The sequence below is a fragment of the Microplitis demolitor genome, chromosome 1, assembly GCF_026212275.2.
Source record: "Microplitis demolitor isolate Queensland-Clemson2020A chromosome 1, iyMicDemo2.1a, whole genome shotgun sequence".
NCBI classification, from domain to species: Eukaryota; Metazoa; Arthropoda; class Insecta; order Hymenoptera; family Braconidae; genus Microplitis; species Microplitis demolitor.
The window spans coordinates 4887297-4913462 of NC_068545.1; the positions used below are offsets into that span (position 1 = coordinate 4887297).

General features: G+C 31.5%; 1 protein-coding gene across 9 annotated transcripts in view; it reads right to left on the bottom strand.

The window, feature by feature from the left end:
- The window catches only part of LOC103577324 (dmX-like protein 2), a 28337-nt gene extending 4288 nt beyond the window's left edge, over positions 1–24049 (bottom strand). For 3 of the 9 annotated variants that reach the window (XM_053743019.1, XM_053743085.1, XM_014444937.2), the window contains exons 1-20: positions 23745–24049; positions 22147–22344; positions 21932–22085; positions 20680–20757; positions 20034–20246; positions 19825–19960; positions 18768–18965; positions 18497–18678; positions 17353–17471; positions 17176–17269; positions 16829–17018; positions 11521–16769; positions 11231–11464; positions 8281–10154; positions 7135–7308; positions 6726–6824; positions 2160–2220; positions 641–849; positions 420–564; positions 133–350 (exon numbers count right to left, since the gene is read on the bottom strand). In XM_053743019.1, the coding sequence (XP_053598994.1) occupies positions 133–350; positions 420–564; positions 641–849; positions 2160–2220; positions 6726–6824; positions 7135–7308; positions 8281–10154; positions 11231–11464; positions 11521–16769; positions 16829–17018; positions 17176–17269; positions 17353–17471; positions 18497–18678; positions 18768–18965; positions 19825–19960; positions 20034–20246; positions 20680–20757; positions 21932–22085; positions 22147–22344; positions 23745–23831 (9912 nt within the window). In that variant the 5' untranslated portion in view covers positions 23832–24049. Of the gene's footprint in view, positions 1–132; positions 351–419; positions 565–640; positions 850–2159; positions 2221–3964; positions 4052–6725; positions 6825–7134; positions 7309–8280; positions 10155–11230; positions 11465–11520; positions 16770–16828; positions 17019–17175; positions 17270–17352; positions 17472–18496; positions 18679–18767; positions 18966–19824; positions 19961–20033; positions 20247–20679; positions 20758–21931; positions 22086–22146; positions 22345–23744 lie in introns of all 9 variants that reach the window. The other 6 variants (XM_053743255.1, XM_053743177.1, XM_053743142.1 and 3 more) reach the window with 6 other exon arrangements.
- Positions 24050–26166: the final 2117 nt, after the last annotated feature.

Here is a 26166-nt window from a genome sequence, read left to right on the forward strand (position 1 = left end):
ATTCAAATTTCGATCATTTTTGATATTTTCAAAATTCGTCCGCGACCTATTGAAAATTTTTTATCGAGCTGATTTTTGGAGCCACCCTAATAATTATAAATTAATTAATTACAAGATATAAAGAACAATTACTTTTATATCTCCATCACCAGCTCCACTAACAAAAAATTCTTCGTGTGGATCAAGTGCCAGGCACTTAATGGCTGATTCATGAGCTTGGAATCGATGTCTCTGTTGTCTTTGTCGTACATCAAAAATATTAATATCACCTTTCTTACCACCACTTATTAATAATTGATGCTGAGGTGCAAGAATTACTGAACTCGCTCCCTGATCATGACACGTAAAACCTTAAAAAAAATTAATTTTTATAATTTTTATAGATGAGTTATTAAATATATTGTATGTAAATTTTAAACCTTGGACGAGTGATTTATTTTGTGGAAGTAATGTATCCCAGAGAGCGACATTACGCCCTTCAGAACCGTGTCCTGCTGTTGCAACAAGACTGCAAGCTCCCAGGAATACAAAGTCAGCAGTTACTTTACTGTGGCATTGGTAATTCTGTAATTAAAAATGATGGTTTTAATAAATATTCAAATTTTAAATAATGAGATTGTATAATTGATGATTTGCTTACAAAGAAAGGTCGTGCTGTTCCTTCACGACACGCGACTTGGAATAAACTGAGATGTCCATCTGAATCAGCTACTCCGAATTTATTACCATGTTGTGAAAAATGTACACGTGTTACTTTAGCAAATGTTCCAGCTGGTCTTGGAGTTGATACTGCTGTTTGATGGCCCCATTCCCATAAAGATACAGATCCATCTTGAGATCCAGTTAAGTCTGAATATTTCAATTATTATTATTATTATTATTATTTTTATGAAAATAAATACATAAATCATGGTGGCCACAGATTTTTTAAACTGAAATCCCCTGACTTGTCCAGGTATTCCAGTCAAATAATTTAAGAATTCCCAGACCGTATGCAGTAATATTGAATCATTGGAAATATTTATTTAATTCAAAATAAAATGCTATAAGTCATTTCAATAAATAATCAATCATTGTCGTTAAATGGAACTTTATTTTATTATTTGTCAATGTTCATAGATTTTTTTATTTATTAAATGAATAATTTTTTATTTTTTATTTTAAATCTGTTTTCATATAACTTACTTTATAATAAAATATAAATAAATTTTTCATTTTCACTAGAATAAATTTCATAAATAAGAACGTTTTATAGAATATTAATAAAATATTAATCAAGTACGCGAATAATAAATATAGTGAAACTTATTAGTTCAATACTTGAGTATACTTTTAATGTTTTTGGTTTTTTAACTTGTCAATTTGCATGTTAATAGCTTGAAGATCCTGACGATTGGTTTCTACTAAGACTTTTGTTTCTAAAAGCCTTTTTAATTCTAACTGCTTCATTTTTTCGCTATCGAATAAATTTCTACTTATTTTTTTTCAAGATTATATTACAATTGCATTCGCGCCGCGCCACTTTTTGAACAGTTTCGACAGAAAAAAAAATTTATCGTTTTTTCAGTCAAAAGCAAAGAAAGTAAAAATTTTTCCAGTTTTGTGACGAAATTCCCTGACTTTTCCCTGATTTTTCCAGTATATTCATAATTCCCTGACATTTCCTGGTTCTCCAGACAAGTGGCCACCATGTTTATTGTTAAAAAAACATTTACTTAATTATTTTTTAATTAATTATGCAACAATTAGGATTTATGGGAACGTAAAGTAAGTTATAATTATAATTAAATCAGGGAGTTAAATATTTTAAATTATAAAGAATTAAAAATTCAAATTTATTGTAGTAAAGAACCCAGTAAAATAATATTTGTATTTCAATAGGAGACGGGAAAGTCGACAGCAATAAAAGAAGCGACGTCTGACGAAATAATAGTATCAGTAGCTACGGATATTTTAAGCAAATTACCAGCCGACTTTTATTTAAACAAAGCACTTGAAAAATATCCGACGTCATACAACCAAAGTATGAATACTGTTTTAGTACAAGAGATGGATAGATTTAATAAATTACTCAATTGTATTTTCTGGTTTTCCAGGTTTTCCAGGTTTGCCAGAAATGTGCCCACCATATAAATGAATAATGTGATAAATCTACTTACACAGAGGTAATAATGGATGTGCTGATACTCTTCTTATTCCATCAATTTTGTGCTTGAGTATCTGATAAAACACAAGTTAACAAAAATTATATAAATAATAAATAATAAAGAAAAAAAACAAATTAATTTCAATAAGTATTTAAAACATTGAGATTTATTGTAACAATAAAAATAAATTTTTAAATCTTAATAAATCGACGAAATTAATTTGTAGTAAAATTCAAAAAAAAAAAAATTAATGAATAACAAAATGGCATTGTGAAATACCGGTAATTACATGCGAAATAATTAAGATAATTAAAACTATTAAAACCATCACAAGCTCAATCAATATAAATAATTATTTCAAAATAATTATTTATCAATAACTAATTAATAAAAAAATAAAATTTAATCGTTTTAATTTTTTAAAATTTAACCAATTGCTTGAATGATTTTTTTTTTTTATATTAATTAACACTAAATCCATTGCATGCTTAACAGGTGTGTAATGTAAAGAAAATAATTTTTAAAACGAATATTAATAATAACATTAACATCAACAATAAATATTATATTACAGTGTATGGAATTTTTTAGTTGTTTAAAAAAATGAATAATTGTGTCAGGTTATTACGTTTAATTATTATTAATTAGCAATATATATGCAAAATGTAAGTGAATGTTAATTAGTTAATTTATACTTTTTTTTCGGGCAGATTGCATTTTATTTGTGGATTTGAGTGATGGTTATGATTTATGATTATGATGATAATGATTAAAGCTAATTAATTAATTGAGTATATATATATATATATAGAATAAATAAACAAAAAAATTAGACTAGCTGATATCTCGGTTGTTTACTAGTAAACCATGCCTGCAATCGAGAGAAAGCTTTCGAATTAACAATTATCTTTTTCAAAGGATTTTTAATTTAATAATTAATAAATTTAATGAATAAAATAGTTTCAATGAATAAAATATTACAGAGAAAAATATATCGGGTAAGTCAACTAATATATGGATGCTTAAGAAATTTTTCGTGGTTTTCAAATAAATATTGATAGATTTTGCGTTATTATATTTATATCAAAATGAGTAAAAAAATAATATATGAAAAAAAAAAAAGGACAATTGAAAAAAAAGTAACATTCTTACATTTTTAAAAATTTCATTAGATTTTTAAGGATAATTGTCATGGAAATTTAATATTTAAAAATGTATATTCTATGTAATTAATCAAGATATTGAGTTGGATTTTAATTCAAAAAAATTTTTAAATACAGTAAGAAAAATAAATTTTTAAAATGTTAATTAGTTTTAGATAAATGTAAGTTTATTAGTCTTACTATGATATTTCTCGTATTGAAAAATTAATAACACATGAAAAGAATAAAAAAGTTAAAAGTAAAAATTGTAGTCTTTCAAATAACTACAGTTTTAAGCTTCCTATTATTTTATTTTTATTTATTTGACAAAGCCCAACAGCAAAAGTCAATGACAGGGTTATTTTGAAATTTATCAAATTACTTTTCACTCGATTATTAGGAGCCATCCATATATTGGTCGAGTTACCCAATACTTTTAAAAAATCTTTAATAACATGAATACTTTATTCATATTAAATAAAAAATATGAAATAGAATAATTAAGTATGAGGAAATTTAAAAATCCTTTGAGCTTGAATATAATAAACATTATAAACGGACAAATAACTGATGAATATGAACAATATACATATTTATAAATTAATATATATTTATATAAATATGTATATATTAGCACTAGGAATGGCTAGGGTCTTGTTAAGATGTTAATCTCACCGGCTTCAATAAGTGTTTACTCCTATCAGCGACAAACTGACAGAAGCGCAGGTCGTGGGAGCCAGGAAAAGCGGGCATCCCCTTCATCTGATCGAGCGCGTGAGCCACCAGGTCAATGTGACGCAGACCAAGTTAGATGTTAGGCAAGCATTGAACAAGCAACATTGTCTCCATCACCACTTGTGCGTGTTTAATACAACCCCAATATCAAACCCAATAAAATTACCCTATAACTTTTTTTTTACGGCCCTCCCAAATTTTAAAATCCTTTTTTTTTCTAATACTTTGAATTACAAATTTAGACAATTGCTATTCATTTTATTAAATAATATATAACTGATCTGTCAATAATGATAAATATATTAATATATGATAAATTATTCCCTCGTGATATTCAATGTATAGTGCACCCAAGGGGTGAGGCACAATGCTAATTGTAAAATAGTTTCTTTTTTTTTTTTTTTTTTTTTTTATATTTTCTCTCGAATATTTTGTTTGTATTCATGCATTTATGTGAATTATATTTAATAAACTATAAATATATTTATATAAACTTTACATTTCACATCCGAATTTAGCAGTACACAATGATATTGTTTTTATGAAGAAAAAGTTATTAATAATGTCGTAATTATTTAAAATAAATATATGCTTGTAAAAAATTATTTATTCAAGTATTTTATAAATAAAGTATAATTATATTAAATAATTACGATATTAATTGATGAGTGACTCCGCGATATTTCGAAGAGGTTCAATTAATACTTTTAATTTTAAAAACATATTTATAGAAGTTAACAAAAATATAAATTGTAATGCAAGTTAAAATTTTTAGTATTTGTTACTTTTTATTGTATATTTAACGTGCGTTATAATTAAAATTGAATTATGATGTACTGAAGTTTAAATGTTGGTATTCAAAAATAGTTGGATTTTTCAAAAACACTTTTTTTTATTCATAAATTTAATTGCAGTGGGTTAAATATTTGGGACACGAAATTTAAATGGTTAAATTTTTAATTAAAAAGAAAATTGTTTGTATTAATAATTTAAATTAGGGTAGAATAGGGATATTAAGTAAGAGTTTATATTTTGACAATTGTAAAGATTAGAAAATCAACTTTTTTTTTTTAATTATTAAAGGTATTCTCAGACACTGCTCCCCAATTTTTAAAAATTTTCAATGACTCAATTGTCATAATTTTATCAATTAATTTAAAAAAAAAATAAAATTTGATTAACAAGTACTTGTGGTCGAGTGGATTACATTCTTGTCTTCGAACTCAAGTACTGTCCAGGTTCAGGTGGAAAAAAGAAATGGGAACAGATAGTTAATAATAACCCTGATTAAACAACTGAACTCAACCAAATTCAAAATTTTAATTCTGTTATATTCTGTCGAATTCTGCAAAACATAATGCAACTGAATTGAAAATTTGAATTTGAATTTGAATTAAACAGAATAAAACCAATTTAAAAATTTCAAATTCAGTTTAATTCGGATTCAGAACCAGAAATTGGAGAATTATTTTCGAATTAATCAGAATTAAACTGAATAGAATTATTTAAATTCGTTTTAATTCAGACAAATTCTGGTTTTCCTGCCGAATTAGACAGAATTCATTTTTAAGTTAGATACCGAATTAACAGAATCCATCTGAATTAAATAGAATTAAAAATGTAATTTTGTTCAATTCGATCGATTGTTTAATCAGGGAAGGTATATGGGGATTTGAATTGCTTGTAACATAACCTAAAAAGTCTGTAATGTAAAATATGTAAAGAATAAAAACTGTAGAAAACAAAAGTTATACAGTTAAGATTGCATCAATTAAAATTAAATTTAAATTAAAACCTTGATTGAAAAAAGGACAATGTAGTGGTAATTTTGCTGAGGTATAGACTTTAAAAAACATTACTTAAAATTTACATCAATTGGGAGTTTAATGAAATTCAGATAATAAATTTAAAAATTCAAATTTTGTAGGTTAAAATTTATTTAACAATTTTGTTCAACTCCTAATTGATAGCTGTGAGTAATTTTTTTACAAAATCTATATCTCGGCGAAATTATAACTGCATTGTCTCTTTTACAATTAATGCTTTAATTTTTTTGAAATTAATTAATAAAATTTTAATTTTAAATACTCTTATGACAATTTCAAAGTCACTGAATATTTTTGAAAATTAGGGACACTGACTGAGAATTTCCTTATGTGTTCTTGATAATATAACTATGTTTTATTTTTAAAATTTTAGCTGATATCCAATACCGCGAAATCACTCAAATAATGAAATAAATAAAATGAAAATTAAAATGATTATAAAAAAAGATTTTGTAATAAATAATTTTAGTGGTAGAGAAATAGAGAAAGAAAATATGTTTTACATAATCGTGTAGTGCAAATTAATGATGTTGACAAATAAATAAATTTAAATATTATTAATAATATATATCAGTGCTAAATTGTTAAAATGGTGTTCAGGTAAAAAAAAAAAACAGAAATTATTGTAAAGCCAGCTATGATTTACAAAGAATATCACTGTGTGTACACTCTCCTACGGGATTCATGGATTTAATAGATAGAAAAATTACATTTAATAAATATATATTATATATCTTGTTATTAAATTATTATTTACTTCTTTGTTAATTTAATATTTTACTAATAAAGTGTAAGTTGTGTTAAACCGTGAGATTCATTACGTTCATTAGTATTAATTAATATTTATAAATTAATAAGTAAATAAATAAACTTACCACGCTTGCTCCACGTCCACTCTGACTAGCAATTCCTGATTGTGGTTGTGGAGTATTTGGTAATGGATTTTGTGCTAACAATGGCCTATCAGCAGCCGTCTGCGTAAAAACAAAAAAAAATATTATTAATATTATTATCAAAGACAAAAGGAGGGGGGGGGGATTAATCGGCCCTCTAAGAAAAAAAAGTCAATGGTGAAAACTTATAATTAATTCTAATTTTTGTTGCTTCACTATAATGTAAAATAAAAAATTTGAGGAATAATGGGCCCATTGTAAATTGAAAAAAAAAATGAATAAAATTAATCTACTTGAGTGAATATGATCTTGACATAAGATTTTTGATTTAAAAATATAAATATGAAAAAAGTATGTTATTGTATACTGATTAATATAAAAAAAAAATTACTTGTATGACTAAGAAACTAGTTGGCTGAACAGGTTCTGGTTCAACAGATTTATTTAAATTAATAATATCAAATTCGCATTCATCTTCAAGCCACGATGGAAGTTCTAATAATAAGGATATATCCATTTCTTGTACTTCTCGTGGCGTAGCTAAAGCCATTAATCCAGGATTAACCTAAAAAATTATTAATTAATAAATTCATTATTATATATAAAATTAAATTTATTTTCATTATACTAGCATTGAAACTTGAGGTTTCAGTGTCTTTACAGCCAGTCGAAACAAACTAATTTCAGTCCAATGCCGCGAATTAATATTAGCAAACGCGCAAATTGTGAATGCCTTAAGTCGGTGGGCAGAAACAAACTTTTTTTGTCCCTTGGAAACAAACAAATAATGTTCCTGCCCGCTGACTTAAGGCTTTCGCAATTTAAACTGTTCAGAAATACTCTAGAAGAGAAATATTCAACTCCTGCGTTCAGAAATATCCTCTAGTCGAACTAGAGGTGCGATTTAACATTACAAAGGTACTACTCACACCTGGATAAGTAATTTTTCACCTTCAGAGTATATTTCTGAACACGCCTTGATACTTGTCTTTTTTAATAGTAATTTCAGATCATTAATTTTATTTAAGTAAACAGTTCTGACTGTGATTAAGTTTCAAAACAAAACGATTAAAAATTGAATCATCATTAATCGTCTTTAATCGTCATGGATTTTCAGATTTAATCGTCCTAAATCATCAAAGAAGGATTTATTATTTTAAGATTAAAAACGATTAATGACGATTAAAATTTCAAATCGTTTTTAATCTTCATTCGAAAAATTTAATCGTTTTTAATCATCAATTGACGATTTAAAACGATTAAAACAGTTTTAATCGTCACAAATCGTTTTGTTTAATCAGGGTATAACTTGCAAATGACAGTTTACGCTTACGCTAATAACTGATGACACCATTGGTCTTAAATTAATTTGTTTCTGACTGCTGACAATGAAACTTTGTTCCCTGCAGGTAATCATGAAAAATATTGTGTGTAACTCAAGAAGAAACACTATTTCAGGTTGCGGGTGATGTCAGCTAACTTCACCCTAGTCTAAAATCGTTTCGTTTCATCCAATATACTATTAAAATAAATATACCTGATTGAGGCAAAAGGCACTGATACTATCTTGTTCTTTATGAATAATTCTAACAGGCTCAGGAAGACTTGTCGTACCACTATCACTTCCTTTATCTTCACTGCCATTACGTGTTGCACTATCAACAGCAGACTGTGCATTTTCCATCATCGCTGACAGTGAACGATGCTTACCAAATACCGCACGAATAAAAATATCTTGAACGGCCTCTTGTCTTACAAGATAACACCACAACCGATTAACCGGAGCAGCGCTCGCAAGGCGTGTATTAAAAGGTGTGTTTTCTTTTTCCAACAGTGCGCGGTATTTGTGAATAGCGGGTTTGCTAGGTGACGGATTGGGGTCAGGTGTACATCCAAGAATGTAATTTGCCGGCGGTGGTCCCTTGGCATCTAATTCTTCTCTAAGTGAATCTTCCCACTGTGCAACAACACCCAATACCGCGTGTATCAGTGGACTGCTTACCGGTAATTCTTGTAATTCAATACCCGCAACATTTAAAAAATCTTGGAGCTGTTGCTTAAGTATTTTAACTATAGCCAATCTCATAACACACCAGCTGTAACCATTTGAATTTAAATGCTCAGTATTGTCCTTTGGTTTACTCTTTGGTTTAGCATTCGTATCAAACACATCTTCTTCTTCTTCCGATGACCCAAGATCCGATACCGCCGAGTCCGATGAGTCATAGTCTATTTCATCAGCATATTCGCTTTCAATTCTTGGCTTCATTAAAAAATATGACACCATACTCATTTGCGGTGATACAAATTGTTCGCGGTATGTCGGTTTGTCTTCTTTGATATTCGGCGTTTGTCCAGTGAATTGTCCCAATAATTTCATATTCAATTTCACACGTTGTTTAGTCAATGACGTCATTGTATTCCAAACACCACCAGCAGCAGCTTGGATATCACCGGAAATACTGTCAGTACGTTCAACAACAACTGATGCACTGTCATTGCGATTAGTACTTGCAATACGCACTAATTTTTTAACACCACCGCCAAATAAGCATGACCACGTGTTATTGTCAAAGTGATGACCCACAAGACGGAATAGTAAATGACTGTCACAGCTTGCTAACGCATAGACAAATAGACTCATATATGTGGAGACAAAGGATTCGCATAAAAGTATGTTTAGCTTTGGTGTGTCTTCGTCTTTCTCGCGGGCCAACAGAGCACGAAGATTCGTTACTCCAGGCCACTTGGACGGTGGAGTTGTTATTGTTACAGTTTCATCTAATGAATAACGACGCGTGATTTTGTTTGACGCAACTAAATGACCACCGGAGAATGATTCGACTTCGGCAATGGCGGGAAATATTTCTGGTTGTTGATTTTTGGTTGTGTCGGAATCACAAAGAGATTGATAGATACAAGAACTCAAGGCTACGGTTAAATCACGCAAAGTAAAAATTTCATAGTAACAGCCGTTGTTACTTAAAGTTGGTGGGCTGCGTAATTCTACGAGTGTTTGAAGCATGTCGTATGCAAGAGACTGCAAATGTCTTACTGGATCTGCAACGACTGTCTTATTACAAGCGACACTTGCACTCAGAAGCGGCAAAGTTGTTGGGAAAGGTAAAGGACTTAGTAATTGCTGTTGGGTTTTTTCTTGCTGTAGTTCTTGAAGTAGTAAAACTAATTCCATTCTTACTGATGCTAATCCACCTCCAGATGCACCGTGTAATGAACAGTAAGACAACATCGTTCTTAATAGTGTTTCATTAGCTTTTAACCATTTTTTTCGTCTTGCTGCTCTTTGAACTTTAGCCTCAAAGTCTAATTTTTCAGACAGTAAGATTTCGTGCAACGTTAATTGTTCGCCGGGTTTGTAAGGTCCAACATCTTCACCCATAATACCATCGTCTGTAATTCAAAATTTTCATACATTCATAAACCTAGAGCTGAATATTGATAAAATTTATGTGCAATTTAATATCAGTCTATCTAGTGGTAGAAAAGTCACTGAAGATCAAATTGAAAATGAAATTTATAGCGAAACTAATGAATTTATAAACAAATGTTTGAAATGAAAATTATAGGAAATTTTATTTGCTACAAAAAAGGTCCTGAGGCTTATTGACGTAACTCTGATAATTTTGAAGTTATAGAAAAAATAAAGAAGAAATAATTTTACTAAAATTAATAGATTAAAATTTATCTTATTTAAATTTGTAATTACGTCGAAATAATTACATGTATGTAAAAATGTACTGAGACCTTTTTTGTTGAGAATTTAATTAGCTACTAAATTGTTTATGCACATTTTTGTCGTATTTCTATTAGTTGAGTTAGAATTTTCATTTTTTTACAATAACTTTTTAAAATAACTCTGATAGCCAAGCTGGCAGCAAATTGATGACAATTTTCTGCAGCAGTTTGTTGTCAAGTTGGCCGCAAAAATTGGCATTCCATTAGTTGACGGAGTTGCCTTCAATTTTCTCAGAAAATTGACGACAAGTCGTGGCAGTAAATTGTTGTCAACTTTCTGGGAAATGGATACTAACGCAGTATATGATTACCTTCAAATCAATTGTTTAGCAAAAATAAGACGTTTACATTTCATTTTTCTACAAAGTGATCAATGGTCGCATTGACTCACCATAAATACTCGAATGCTTTGAATTTATCTGTCCCAAAACGGGCCTACGACATAGCCGGTTGCTAAATACTACAAAATCCACCAAAAACTATGCCCGTTTTGGGCCTATTAACAGAATATCTAATTCGGTTAATGCTATCTGCTCGGATGTGAACTTTTTTGGTTGTCCCTACTCATCCATTCGTTAAAAAGCTAATTTGTTGAAGTATATTGCCGATTGACGTAAACAAATTGTAGTCAACAGTTACAAAAGCTGACAATTGTCATCGTTGATCGCAACTAATGTACACCAACTTTCTGATTTAAAATCTGCCTATCAGAGAAAAAAATAAAAACTTACATTCATTAATATTGGACACATCTCCATCAGTATTTACACTGTAATTACAAAGCTGTCTGAGAGCATCAACTTCTCGTTCTAGCCAAATATACAACTGATACCGCAATTGTCCGCCATCGACTTCGAATCCCGTAGCAAGAGTCGAAAGTTCTTCCATCAAAATTTTTAAACATGCTACGAATTTCAGTTGCTGTGCCATTATATCCAATTGTCCTACTGGTTTTGGAGAGTCTGCTATAAAAATAAATAAATAAAATATTTATTAATTATAAATAAATAAATAAAATTACCTCTTTTACTCTGCTGCTTCGAATCCTCAGTCTTCTTCTCTACATCCATACTCAAAGGCGGACTTTCAGCGTCTTCAGCAGGTTCATCATCGTCCCACTTGAGTTCAAGTTCATCAGGTTCTTTGATAATTGGTTGAGACCAGTCAACTGCTGAGCTGCCCCAATCCATCGCAGAACTTGATTCCGCTGGTTTATCAACTTGTGTTGGAGCATCCCAGCTCATCATACCTGTGTCTATCAACGAGTTTTGTGCTCGAGATTTATTCGGACTGTTCAAGAGACTTGGAGTGTCTTCACCATTGGTTTCCATAACTTTGTTGGGCAATTTCGACAAGACCTCAAGTGCCAGCGCAGGACATCCGGCTTTGAAATGAGCATGAGCTGTTGTAAAGTATAACTGTCTTTCCAGAGGTGTTATACTGTCTTCCAGAGTAAGCTGTTTGTCTGGCTGACTTTTATTTGAATCAGTTCCATAGCTAAATCCTGACAACACCACTGATGTTGCTTTCTTTTTGTCTTGCGCAGTTGATGCAATGTACTGTCTAATTAACAGCGGATGTGTACGAAGATAAACGTAGAAATTAAATACATTAGGATTAGCAGTAGCACCCTCAGGTTTTTCAGACTCATCATTGTACTGTGAGTGCAGTGTCCCTACATTAGTTAGCAGCAGAGTATTCAATGATCCCGAGTAATCTTTCAACATCCAGAGCGCCATGCTTCTTAAAAACGGATCCGGGTGCACACGATTTAAATCCGTGACTGTTTTTTTCTCTTCGCAGCCTAAAATTTCTTCATACAACAAACGTTTGAATTCCGTCGAAGTTATATCGTCTTCGTAGAGTCTCGATATTACCATCGCAAGCTGAATGTCATTCAATTTATTCAAACAAACTTCAATTGCATCACGTAGAGAGCCAGCAAGTAAAAAGAATGCCGCTGCGTGATCGAATCTCTGTCTACCCAACAGCGCATATGCATTTTTCAACGCCGCTTTTCGCCAACGATCTTCTGTAAAATTATTAGCAAAGAAAGAAGTCATGCGTTCATCACGTTTATTACGAAATAAACCCCATACTAAATTTTTCTTTTTCATTGCTAAGTAATATATTGCAGCGTCAAGTGGATCTTGATTTTGTTGGAATGCAGCTTTTGCTATTTTTTCAATGCATGTTTTGAGAACAGCATTACTACGAATCCACCAACCGACACCAAGTTCTTTGAGAACTGACCACTTGGGTTGACCTTTAGCGTACGAAGGAATCAATCCAAGTAATTCTTCTTCTGTTTCTGAGTGAAATGCCCACACTAAATTGTTTGTTGATACTCCTTGTTTTTGAAATTGTGCGCGTTGCGACAGCGGAAGGCAACGGATAAGATAATTGTAGTGTTTCATTGCGAGAAGAAATCTCAGACCACAATCATCAAGGGAATTTGTTGAAACACTTTCGCTGTCTGGAATACCAGTGAGATTTTCTTTGGCTATCGCAGTCTTTGCCGCATCGATAGCAAACCGTTCGGCGAAATCGACGTCACAAGTTGATACAGTGTCAGCGAGAGCAAGTAAATGCATCTGATCCAAACTAGACAGTCCTGGGAGATGAGAGTGCGTCAGCATTTGGGACAACTGACGGCCTTCACGTGGTCCGAAGTGAGCACCACTTTGTTTCTCAGGAATTGATGATCTGCGATCCATTTGCCGCGAACTGTCATAGCTCTCCTCTAACATGGCATCCAAAGATTCTTCTTCATCAATGTGACCATCAAAAAGTTCATTGTAGTCCTGCTTATCTTCATCTTGCGTCTGCGTAGCAGATGACTCTTTGTCAGCTTTCAGCAAACGCCAAAGTGGCAGCGGTGTTATGAAAACAATCTCCGCGTAATCGAGCAAAAACTCTTCAGGAATTTGAGTTGTCGACCCCCGCTGCTCGAGAGGTGAACTTGTTCCCGTGTAATTAACAGACATAGTACGTGTCCGTGTCCACCCGCTCCGTTGCTTAGAGTAATTTTCATCGTCTTGTTTAGCACCGCAGGTAGTTGCGATACACTTCACCAGATGCGCGAGTATGGCTTTTACCCAACGTATTTTTCCACAGTGTAAAAGTTCCATAAGTTGCTTCGGGTGGTACTGAGGTAAAACTGGACAAGCGATACGCGAAGCTTCAAATAATCCGTAATCCGGCATGTAATCAAATGTCACAGTGTCGCTTTGTAGTCCGCGCTTACGTTTAATATCTAGCATCGTTAAATTAATACTACTCACACGAGACAAATGAGGTATTGATGATACATTGGCCAGTCTTCTTTGTGATGTCTCTTGTGCTAAAGTTCTCAAGTCTTCGTCACGTAAATTTCGCGATGCCTGAAATTCATCAGACTCTTGGTGCTGCAGAGTCGAGTGAAGACACTCATTTTTCGGGTTCGGTTTCCACTGCGAGTAAACATGCATTTCGGAGTCCATTCCTACGACTAAAATACCATCACGTACCCAAGATATTTGCATCGGCAGTGGTGGTAATCCATCGGCAGTTGTTAGCCGAATTTTCCTCAGCTTCATCCAGCGAATTTCATCAACGAATTGAGGCTGCGCAAGTGATGAAGTTTTTCTTAATATTGGACGATTATTATTTTTCGATTCTTTCATAGCTTTCATATTTGCTTGAGCGAGATCCGAGCACACTGGTGTAAATAACATTATTTTAGAACCAACGCCTACTGTCAAAATATGAGAACCGTCTTCTTTGGATACCCAGTCAAGTTGAACTAAATGTTTCTGAGTTAATGGACAAGTATTACCATTTTCAATAATTGATTTACGTAATGACTGCAGTGTACTAAATGACGGCACTGCCAATAATCCAGCAGTAGTTTTAGCTTCACTGTCACCATTTCTCGGTGATCTTATATCTTCATGACTGAGTGTTTGTAAGACTTGATTTAAACGTTGTTTCTTTTGTAAAAATCTACTGTCATATAAATAACTCAAATCTAAATGCTGATCAACTTGAATACGAGGTAAATGAATATTTTTAAGATGAATGGTATCCTCTAGTATCCACTCACTGCCACCAGTACTCTCACATTCATAAATAGCAACACATAAATTAACATAACGTGAGTCTGGATCAGCTTTTGTTGGACGTGTAAATGATTTTCCGTATTTATAAGCACAGGCAATACGCCCGCTATAAGCAGCACTGACATTTAATGGCGTTCCTGAGATGTCAATTGCTGATTCTTGATCTTTTCTAAACATTTCCCATTCGCACCACTCGTATGACAGTTGATCATCTTGATTTTTCGTTACTTTGCACTTCCAAAAACGTACAGTGCTGTCATTACACGCGGTGACGATAATATAAGGGGCAAAACAAGCTGGATAAATTGATGAACTGCTGAGATGTCCGGCGGCTGGCGATGCGTGAACGACTTCAACCCCATCAGGAAGTGGCAATTCTTGAGTACAAACTTTTGTTGTTGTTATGAGGACATGGCTGTTGTGATGATGGTGATGATGATGAGCGAAAGAAGAATCATAGTCAGCTTGACTTGATCTTCTACTTCTGCCACCAGTTGTCTGACTTTGTCTGCGAGATCGTCTGCCTTCAGAGTGACGACCCGGAGTGCCTTCTTCGTCTTCATCTTGGACTAAGTGGGAATCTGGCACGTACATCATCGAGCCAGTGAGTCCATTTGTTTCCGGCTGGGAAGCAATGACTAGTCGCCACATGTGCACAGTAGATCCTTTGGTCGTTCTCTCAAGTACGACGATGTAAAAAGGTTCCTCGAAGATTGCTGACTGCTGGAGATCGACCATCGCATCGAGAGTCGACTCCATTAGTCCTAAGTCATTGGCTGATGTGTCAACTCCCGGTTGTTTCTCGTCGTTACGTTCACCGGTGATGAGTTGCTCTTGAAACACATGAAGAAATTGCGTATTTTGCCAGTCATGCGTTGCGTCGGAGATGGCGTCAAGTTGAATTATACAACCTGGCCGTGCAGTTGATTGCTGCGAAACTATTTTTATTCTGTCGTGAATAGAATGTCGGACTCCGTCATCTGATGATATGTCTGTTGACAAACTTGCCATGGAATCCATCATCCGGCTTTTTCTCTCGCTGATTGACACCTCGGCTAGCAGTGTCCGTGCATCAATAACTGCCTGGTAAACCCGTAAACATTGACCGTCACTGGCGACGAAGCAGGCACTCGCGGAATTTGAAAGATTTCCTAGAGTTGTACTGGGTAATAGTGTGGGAATCCACGCGACGTTGCTGAATGCTGAAATTTCAAGCGAATTAATACGCGCTAATTCAGATACTCCGCCGCTTTTAGACAATGGACCGACTGGATCAACGCGCCAGAGAATTAATTCACTGCAAAAACCAGTTGCTGATAATAAATCATTGCTGTGAGATTGATTATTATGATTTCCAATGGTCTCACTTTCTGCATCGTCCGGATTCGGGGGATTAAATTCGGGAATATTGTGATGAGATGTTGTTACCAATAGAGGTAAAACTGGATGACAAGTGATGTCATTGACACGAAACCGATGACCTGAAGCCCGACAAGCATGTCCGATACTCAATACTTGGGAAAATTTAGTCTTGTCACCAAACGTCAGTTGCCAAAGATTCAAAGTTCCATTAGAGTGTTTCGAAACCATTGATACCATCGGACTCGGGTGTCTTAGCATATCATTAACGGCATCTTGACCCTGTTTAGCAGCTTCCGCAGTAGCATCTTCTCCAGCATTCGCATTGTCTTTAGAAGTAACAAACGTTTGGACATTTTGCAACAATTCTTGTCCAGCTTTTGAAGTTAACGTCGACTGATCTTCATCCTGTTCAATAAGACTAGGTAGTGGAGTAGCAACTTCAGGATGATCAGCTGGTTTTGAAACCGACTTGGCCACTTCTCGTATGCTCAGAAGGGGCCCACCTGTGTTGTGTGAATACATAGACACGTTGTGGCTCATTGTCGAGGCATCACCTAGAGGAAATGCGTTGGGTATGCGCGTAGAAAATGATATCTGAGCTTGTCTGAATGAGCCTGGGTGATATTCGTCAAGCCACTCGATGTGCCATATCAAAAAACTACCGTCAATCGGATGGATTGAGAACAAAAGATCAGGATTGTGATGCCAGTCACGTAGCAAAGTTTCTATTTTAGTGTCCAGTGAGTCCGGTGTATGATTTATCGTTGATGTTGCATCTGTAGCTATGGAATTTATCGAGGTAGTATTGCTGAAATAAATTATAATATTAGTATGACGTTAATTGATAGGATTAATTTAAATTTTTACCTCAGACTTTGGTGAGAGTGTCCACTGTATGGCAAACTGTGATGTGAAGATCCAGTATGTGCTGTGTGATGCTCATCACTGCTGTGCTCATCTTGACTTGTCGTCCTGCCGCCGACTCCTGACTTATTTGACTGGTGCTTCGGTCCTTTCTCTAAAGAATGCGCCAAACCGTAACACGATAAGATGTTGCCTGTGATAAATAATACGTCTAGCAAACAACCATGCAGCATGCAGTTTCTTAATTGTTAAATTTAAGAGCAAAAAGTAATGAACTAAATAAAAATAAATTTCGAATACGTCTATCTGCTATCTGTAATTTTAAAATAAAAAATAAAATAAACGCTCACTTGGTGTATGTTCGTCCTCGGAATCATGCTCAGCATGATCTGCTTCATGATTACGTAGGCCTTCTTCTTTTTCTACTACTTTTCGCGTAAGCTCCTGTGTATTTAAAAAATAATTTAATTGTTTGATATGTATGATAAAAAATACATGAGCTTGAGAAAATTATTTATTTAAATTACCTGAAGAATACCTTCCGCTTGCATAGTAAAGTACATTTCTTTATTATTTAACCAGTGTAATATAAAATTTGGTTCTCTGTCAGGATCTCCGGTAATGAGACTTGGTACCAGTGGTATATCTATTCATAAAATAAAAATATATACTTTTACGACGACGAGAGATGAAACAAAACGATTTCAGACGAGGGTAAAGTTGGCTGTATCACCCGCAATGAAATCGTGTTTCATCCTTAGTTACACATAATTTTTTTCATGATTACTTGCATATGATCCTGAACTTAGCAGACAATTAAAAATTTTGAAAATTTTTTTTCAACCAATTAATTACCAAAATAAATTACGATTTATTGCTTAAAAAAAAAAAAAATTATGACGTCGGCTGAATTCAGTATCATTACCTGTATTGGAAGTTTCATTGTCAGCAGTCAGAAACAAGTCAATTTAAGACGAATGTCATCAACTATTAGCGTAAGCGTAAATTGTCATTTTAAATTTATAATTAATCAGAAACTATAAAAACTATTTATTATTAATATTCATTTTTATAGGTTCCATGACAACTGATCCCCGCCAAGTGATCACACGACAATCGATCCCACAGACAACTGATCCTCTGATTCATCAGTTTCATCAAGATCTTCATAACTTTCATTATCATCATCTCAGAAATCTTTATTTTCATCATTTTAAACCGTATGTCGATGGGATCAGATGTCGGTGGGATCAATTTGTAGGGATCATTTGTCGTAGTATAAAATTTTTGGGATCAGTTGACGGCGCATCACTTTTATAATATTTAATCACAGTCAAAACTGTCATTTATGCAAATAAAATTACTATTAAATAAAAAGCAAGTACAGTAGGACCTCGTTATAAGACTATTAGTTTCTCTCTCACTATCGTGGTACCTGGTTTATAAACAAGACAGCAAATAGTCTTATCACGAGGCCTGACTACCAGAGTTTAAATTGAGAAAGCTTTCAGTTAACGGACAGAAACATTATTTGTTTCTTTCCGCATTGGACTGAAATTAGTTTCGACTGGCTGTCGAGGCTGAAACTTAAAGTTTTGATGCTGGTATCATGAAAAATTGATTGCATATTTAAAAATTCATTGAGCGGTACACTGCATTGTTAATACGTACCAGTTTCAGCGTTGATGCTGGCAGCTAAATGAAAGTGCATTCCGGGATAGTGACCAAAACCTTGATAATTATTATGGAAATCATGAACGGAGTAGGTCGAAGGTAAGGTAGGTAGAGTTGGCGCGGAATGACCAGCTTGATGCTGCTGCTGTTTAGCATGACGTCTTATATGGAAACATGTCCTAAAATAATCATTATTGTTGTTATAATTTATTAATGTGTAAAATTTTAAATTCAGTAAGCATGTAATTGAATTAAAAATATAATTTACTTCATGTGTTTAAGGCGTTGCATAAACCGATGCTTGTGCATACTGTGATGACGATGTTTACCATGGTGTCCATGTCTATCGGAGCCTTCAAATTGGCTCATATTAGCCAGCCCTTCGATCTCGGGTGGTATTGTTTCAGCCCACACGCGACATATGTTGTCGCGGCATGATGTTACCAGCATATTTGATACAGAGCCCCTTTTTATTTAACAAATTTAATTACATGACTAATTTCGTATTAAATTACAAGCTTGTTTTTATCATTTCCTTACTTTTAATTGCTTGTTAAATTAAAAATACTTTTTGTTATATCAACAAATATTTTCAAGGGGTAACGATAACTCATTTTCACGGGAACCTAAAATAGAGTCTTTAACGTTTTTTAAAACCTTAACAGAGAGCTAGAAATTTCGTACTTTCAAAAATTCTTATTTGTCTCCGAGAAAAATTTTTTTAAAATTCTTATTTATGCTACGAGCGCAACAAAGACAGTCCCGTTTATTATTTTAAGTGTGAGAAAGTGTTACAAATTATTTGAAAAAAATTCCAGTAAAATTTTAAATAATGTACGGAATTTTTAATTTTTTAATTCATAAATAGAAACAAATAATTAAAAAATGAGAATTCTGCTCCAGTTATACCGGCTGATAAAAAATTCTACTCATTCCAGATATTACTGATTTTACAAGTTTCTGATTGTAATTTGGTAAAAAAAAAAAGTTGAACAATAATTTGGTGAAAAATTGAAAGCTATTTTCAAATCAAATTCAAAACAAGGTCAAATAATCCAGTGAGGATCAAAACCGGTCGAAAAAGACATTTATTTAACTTGAACTGAATTATTAAACGCGATTATGTCTGATCACGTCTGGTTTAGAAACTAGGCGCCTCATGAATAAAATGAATTGAATGAGAAAAAAATATTATTTCATATTTTACAGTAATTTTGTATAAACGCCCTATAAGTATACGCGGTTGTCAAAAATGGGAGTAGATATAAACATGAACATAGTAGTTTGATGCTATAGATAATCACGTTACGACAACAATTGCTTACTTCGGCATATATTTACTAGTCTTCCGCCACGATAAGTGTGTCACCGCGCGTGGATGAGCTATGTAAACAAAGCTATAGCTGTCATGTAACAACGACTGACAGTAACTCAATTGATCCATACTTCGCATTGGAAAAACTGTAAATAATAAATTTCAAAAATATTATTTATTATTAACATTACTTATCTACTATGGCGTGATAACACTTACGATTTTTATTTTCAAACCATATTTTAACTAATTTATCATCACGTCCAGTGGTAGCGAACAAAGTACCATCAGGACTGAAGCTCATCAGATGAACCGGCGTTGCTGTTCGGCATTTCCAAACACAACTCCATGAACCTGGATCATTAGCAGCCGCTGAATCACCTGGACCAGGACTTTCTGCTTCCCCGCCAATGGAAAATGTAACTCCGTCGGCTAAATTAAATAAAATATTTATTATTTAATGTTCTCGATAATTATTGATATTCATTATTAATTATTATATTTTTTAAACATTCAAATGTATGAAATAAATGACTGATGATCAATGAATGCACTTTCTGATGAAAAAAAAAGCCACGCATGTTATTTAAAAAGGCCGAGATTTATCTCACATGGCGAACAAAACTATTTGCTAAAAATTATTTAAAATAAAAAAATTATAATTAAGGAATGATTTGTAAGCATATAAAATAAAAATAAATTTAAAAAATAGAGGTTGTGTCCTTAGGTGCTATCGTGTTCCGACAAAGCATTTACACTTCCTTTAAATGAATATAAAAGGATGATAAAATAAAATAAAATATTAATTAATTAAATAAATGCATGCATTAAATTAACGTCCATTCTCAATAAAGAATGAACTCACGATCTTGTGATGAATTTCCCGTAACATTTTGTTCGGCTTCTTTTGTTGTCGTTTCTTCCGTTTGTGTTTTTGCTTTTGCTACAGTAGTTATTTAAATAAATATATTAATTTTCAAATACTAAATAGTTTATCGTTTTTTAATTATATCAATTATATTAAATAGTATATTGTGTGACAAGGGATGAAACATTTCAGACTAGGGGGAGGTAGACATCACCCACAGTCTGAAATGGTGTTTCCTGTCACACAATATTCTTCATGATTACCTACATGGAACAAGATTTCATTGTCAGCAGCCAGAAACAAGTCAATTTAAAACCAATCTCATCAACTATTAGCGTAAACGTAAACTGTCATTTGCAATTTATAATTAAGCAGAAACTTTAAATACTAATTATTACTACCAGTCAATTGTGCACAACAGCCAACTTTTTTGCAATTCCATAAATCAAGTTATGAATATTTTTTGAGTGATAATAATTAATTATTTAGCGTCATTTGTGAGGATTTCTTTTTGATTAAATGATTGAGATTGAGACTAGATCGTTTCATAAATAATATGTTAAATAAATATGAATAATCTCCTAATGTTAATTACAACAATGTATACTATATGTATTAATGTCTCATGTATTTTGGATGGCTGCAAGGAGTTACGACTTCATGGCCAATAAACAATAATTATTATTATTGACACTAATTTTTATAAAACTTAATCAGTCAGAACTGTCAGTTACGTAAATAAAATTAATGGTGTAAAATTACTATTAAATAAATGACAAGTATCCCGTGTAAAAAAGTGTTGACTATTCTAAACATTAAAACGTGATACAATGACGAACCTTTTTTAAACGATTTCTAAACTTCTGACAACACACAGAAAATAATAATTTACTTAATGCTACAAATTCACGTTCAGAAAAAATTAATTTTGAATTATTTCTGAATGTTTTTCGTTTTAGCATATCTTAATAATACAAGGAATTTATTGATTTTTCTCTTGAATTTTTAAAGTATAAAAAACTTTCAAAAAAAGTTCATCGTCGTGTCACATTTTGAAGTTTAGAATAGTGAACACTTTTTTAAAAGTTTTTTTTACACGAATCAGCTTAAATTGTGAAAGCTTTAAGTGGGTAGAAACATTATTTGTTCCCAAAGGACGAAACCTGTAGACTGGCTGTAGACACTGAAGCTTAAAGTTTCGATGCTGGTATCATAAAATAAGATATGTGTAAATAAAAAATAAATTTACTCTGTTCTTCTTGAAATGGTTGAATATTTTGATGCCACAACTGCAGAAGCTCCCCACCAGTTAGTAATCGAGTGCCTTCTAAATTCCATGACAACGATGTGATGTTTGAATCCGTTAATAAAGTTCCTGTTTGAACCCATCTGTACTCCAGTTGCTGTAATTATTTTAAATATATAGACAATAAATAATAAAGTAGCCGAATAAAAATTACTAACATGTGAGCAAGTGCTATGAATAAGTGGAGTCGGTTCAAATATACAAATTTGATTTTCATAAGCAGCTGCTATTTTTCCAGTGTCTGTACTACAATCAAGACAACTTATTCTGATATAATTATGAATAGCTCCTGGTATTATTTGAACTCTTTCAAAATTACTAGCAAGTATGACAATATTACAGCCTGCCGCATATGCCTGTAACAAAAATAATTTAATAATTAGTTTATTATTCAATTGAATTTTAATAAAAAAATTGAATAAAATTTATCATAAAAGAAAAACAAAATAAATAAATCATAAATATTGTGACGAATTTAAATAGACATTAAACAAAAAATATTTTGACAGCCGGGATGAACGTTGATGGTAAAATATAGTCCACATTAAGTATGATTAAACGTTGTTATGCAATGAAATATGATATGTGTGTGTAATATAATGAATTTAAGGTGCTATCTGGAATACTAAACATCTTTTATTTACTACTAGATAAAAAAACATGATATAATTAAAACGTAATTTTTAAAAAGACGTAATTACTGATAATTCATTTATTCTTTAATTATTTATCTACTCAAATTAATAAACTTTTCGTATTATTTTTAAATATTCAGTCATTATTTAACTCGAAATAAAATCGAAAATGACAATAAAGTTAGCAGACATTTAAAATTTTTTAGATTTTTATTAACAAAAAAATATTTAAAAAATATTTTGAAAAATTGCACTTATAGTTTATGAAATTTTTGACATGTGCATTTTTTTTTAAATATTTTTTTTTTATTATTTATCTGTTAAAAAAAATTTTTTTTTAATTTCAAATGTCTACTAACTTTACTATCATAAATCGAAAAAAATTTTAAAGTAAAAATTTAATGAGTGAATGCAGTAGAAATTGACAAATTTACAATTATTAATAAAAAATGCACTTATTAATTTAAAAATCTTTTAAATGCGCATTTTTTAAAAATTTAATTTTATTAATTATTAGCTCTATTTATTAATAATTTAAAAGTTATCAATGTCTGCTACATTCAAACTCATAAAATTTAAATTAACGTTTTTAAAAATGTACAGTTTTAATTATTTTTAGTTATTTTCAGTGCAATAATTTAAAATAAATTTCATAATATTTTTTTTTTATCATTATCAAGGATGTCAAAGTACTTGTTCTTTAATGATTGATTATAATAATAATAAAAAATAAATAATAAAATAAATGAATGACAGTGAAATAAAATAAATTTATCTACATATTATAATGTAATAGTAAATGTAGTATGTAGATATGTACAGAAATAGTTTTGTCAGGTGTGTTGTATGTGTATTAGCAAAAGTGTCATTTAATCAGCTGACTTTAAATTCAATTGCACTTATTCTAACTGATTAAATCTATGATTTCAAATAATAATAATAATAATAATAATAATAATAATAATAATAATAATAATAATAATAATAATAATAGATTAGAATCTTTGACAATTGATAAAATTAATAATGATAATGTGGAGTAATTTTAAAAACTGTAACTAAGAAAAATAAACTGTTAGTGATATTGAGTAAGTGTAAAAAAAAAATAAAAACAAACTTACAGTAAATGATATTCCTTCAACAGAGCCGACAGCATAACAGCGGTCGCCTGCATTGCAGGCTCCACTCAATATCTGATGGCGATTCATATTTATTATTGTATACTTATTATTTATTCAGTTCATATTTTAATTGTTGTAACTTGCTGTTAAATATATGACTGAATTATTTAAATGTCGAGTGACAGATGATGGGTTAAAGCTGGTGATGGTGATATAGTTAATACACACTACACAAGCTGAAACCCTCAAGGACTTGGACTAGTTGAAATCATTGACGTGACACGGTGATGATCCACCAGTGAGACAGCGGCCATCTTTAAATGGACCTTTTAGTTTATCAGTGTTGCCACTTTTAGTGTACAGCGTATTTGTATTTGTGTGATTGTGATTTTAGTATGGGTATATTTGTGTCATGATCATCACACATTCAAACAATTTGTAGACGGTAGCACACAGTGGCGATACATGACGATGATGCGGAGCGGGTGATATGTGATTAACGCCCACGCTGATATCAAGTTGGCGCCACTTGTCATTACTTTTTTTTTATATTTTAAATTTGAATTTAATGTTTGGCGGGAATTTCAATACGCGCGGAAATTGTAATAGATGAATTTTTTTTTGTTTCTATTGTTGTTAATCATGATTTTTTTTATTCTTTAGTAACTTAAGGCCATTCTCAGACAGTGCCCCCCACTTTTTTAAAATTTTCAATGACTTTCAATTATGATTCTGAACTTAGTAGACAATTAAAAATTTTTAGATTTTTTTCTCAGCAAATGAATTACAAAATAATAAAAACTAAAAAAAAGCAAATATCGTTTTTTTCATAATTCATCTTTTTTTTATAAATTCAAAAATTATTAGACATCGGCTGACTTCAGTATCATCTTTCAATTGTCAAAGCGCGTCAAAATTTTATCAATTGATAAGAAAATAATTAGAGCTTTAATTGAAAAAAAAGACAACATAGTAGTAATGTCGAGGTATAGATTTTACGAAAAGTTATTTACAATTGACATCAATTGAGAGTTAAACAAAATTTGTTAAATAAATTTAATTAAAATCTTTATGGGTGTGAATGTAGCAGACATTAGAAAAATTTAAAATTATAAAACATTAAAAAAATAATATTTATAAAAAAAACACTTATTAATTTCAAAATTTTTTAAATGCGCATTTTTTAAACATTTTATTTTATTTATTATTCACACTATTTATTTATAATTTTAAATTCGTCTGATTGCTAAATTTTCACTCGTAATTCTTCATGTCAATTTTATAAGTCGAATTTTAAAATTTTTTAGGTTAAAATTTAATCAATAAATTTCATTTAACTCCTAAATGATGACAACTGTAAGTAATTTTTCAAAAATTCTATATCTCGGCGAAATTACTACTTTGTCCATTTTTTAATTAAAGATTCAATTTTTTTTAAATTAATTAATAAAATTTGAATACATTTATGACAGTTGAAAGTCATTGCATATTTTTACAAAGTGGGGGGGGGGGATTGTCTGAGAAAGCTCTTGCATTTAAAAAAATTTTAATCAGATCCCAAGTAGCACACAGTCAACTTAAAGATGCCTTTTAAAAGGACAAGACAAATTTTTTTTGTCTCAAAGTTATCTTTTTTGATATGAATACGACATGCAAATGTTGGTTCCGGAGACAGAAAAAATTTGTGTTGTTTTTCCTGTCTCATGTCAATTCAAAAATCGTTTTAAATGTTTTAAAATTTAATTCTAGCTGACTTCTATCTTTAATAATTTTTTTATAGCTCAACTTTTGAAAAGTCTTTGAATTTTATTGCTAATTTTCTTTGTAAAAGACTTTTTCAAATTTTTTAGATAATTTTTATTTTTTTTTAGTGAATACCTAGACAGCATTCAAGTCGGAATGATTGTTTTACGCTTTTTTGAAGGCGTCTTCAAGAAATCTTCTAATGACTTCTTAAAGGTGTCATTTTTAAGAACTCTTATTTAAGAGTTCTTGAAGACTCCATGAATAAGACGTCAATTTTGTGACGTTTAAATGTATTCTTTTTTTTAACTTCTTTATGAAGTCAAAATTCGGAGCTCCTTAAGACCTCATGGTAAATGCATACTGGTCTTATTTGCAAAGGCAGAAGAAAAGAACTTTATTTTTCAAGACGTTTTACTGATTTCGCTAGGTGATTCATTCGACATCTTGAGGCCTTCTTAAAGACTTCTTTAAGATGTTGATAAGACGTCCAAATCATAAATAGGAAATTCAAAACTCATCAAGACGTCATTTTCAAATAAGACATGCAATTTTTTATAAAAATACTTTGATGATTTGCCACCTGGTAGTTGCTTACAAGTTCAATGACAGACAAAAGATTATTTTTTAGTTCAAAAATTTATATTTTAAATAAATTATCAATATGCACATAGAGTAT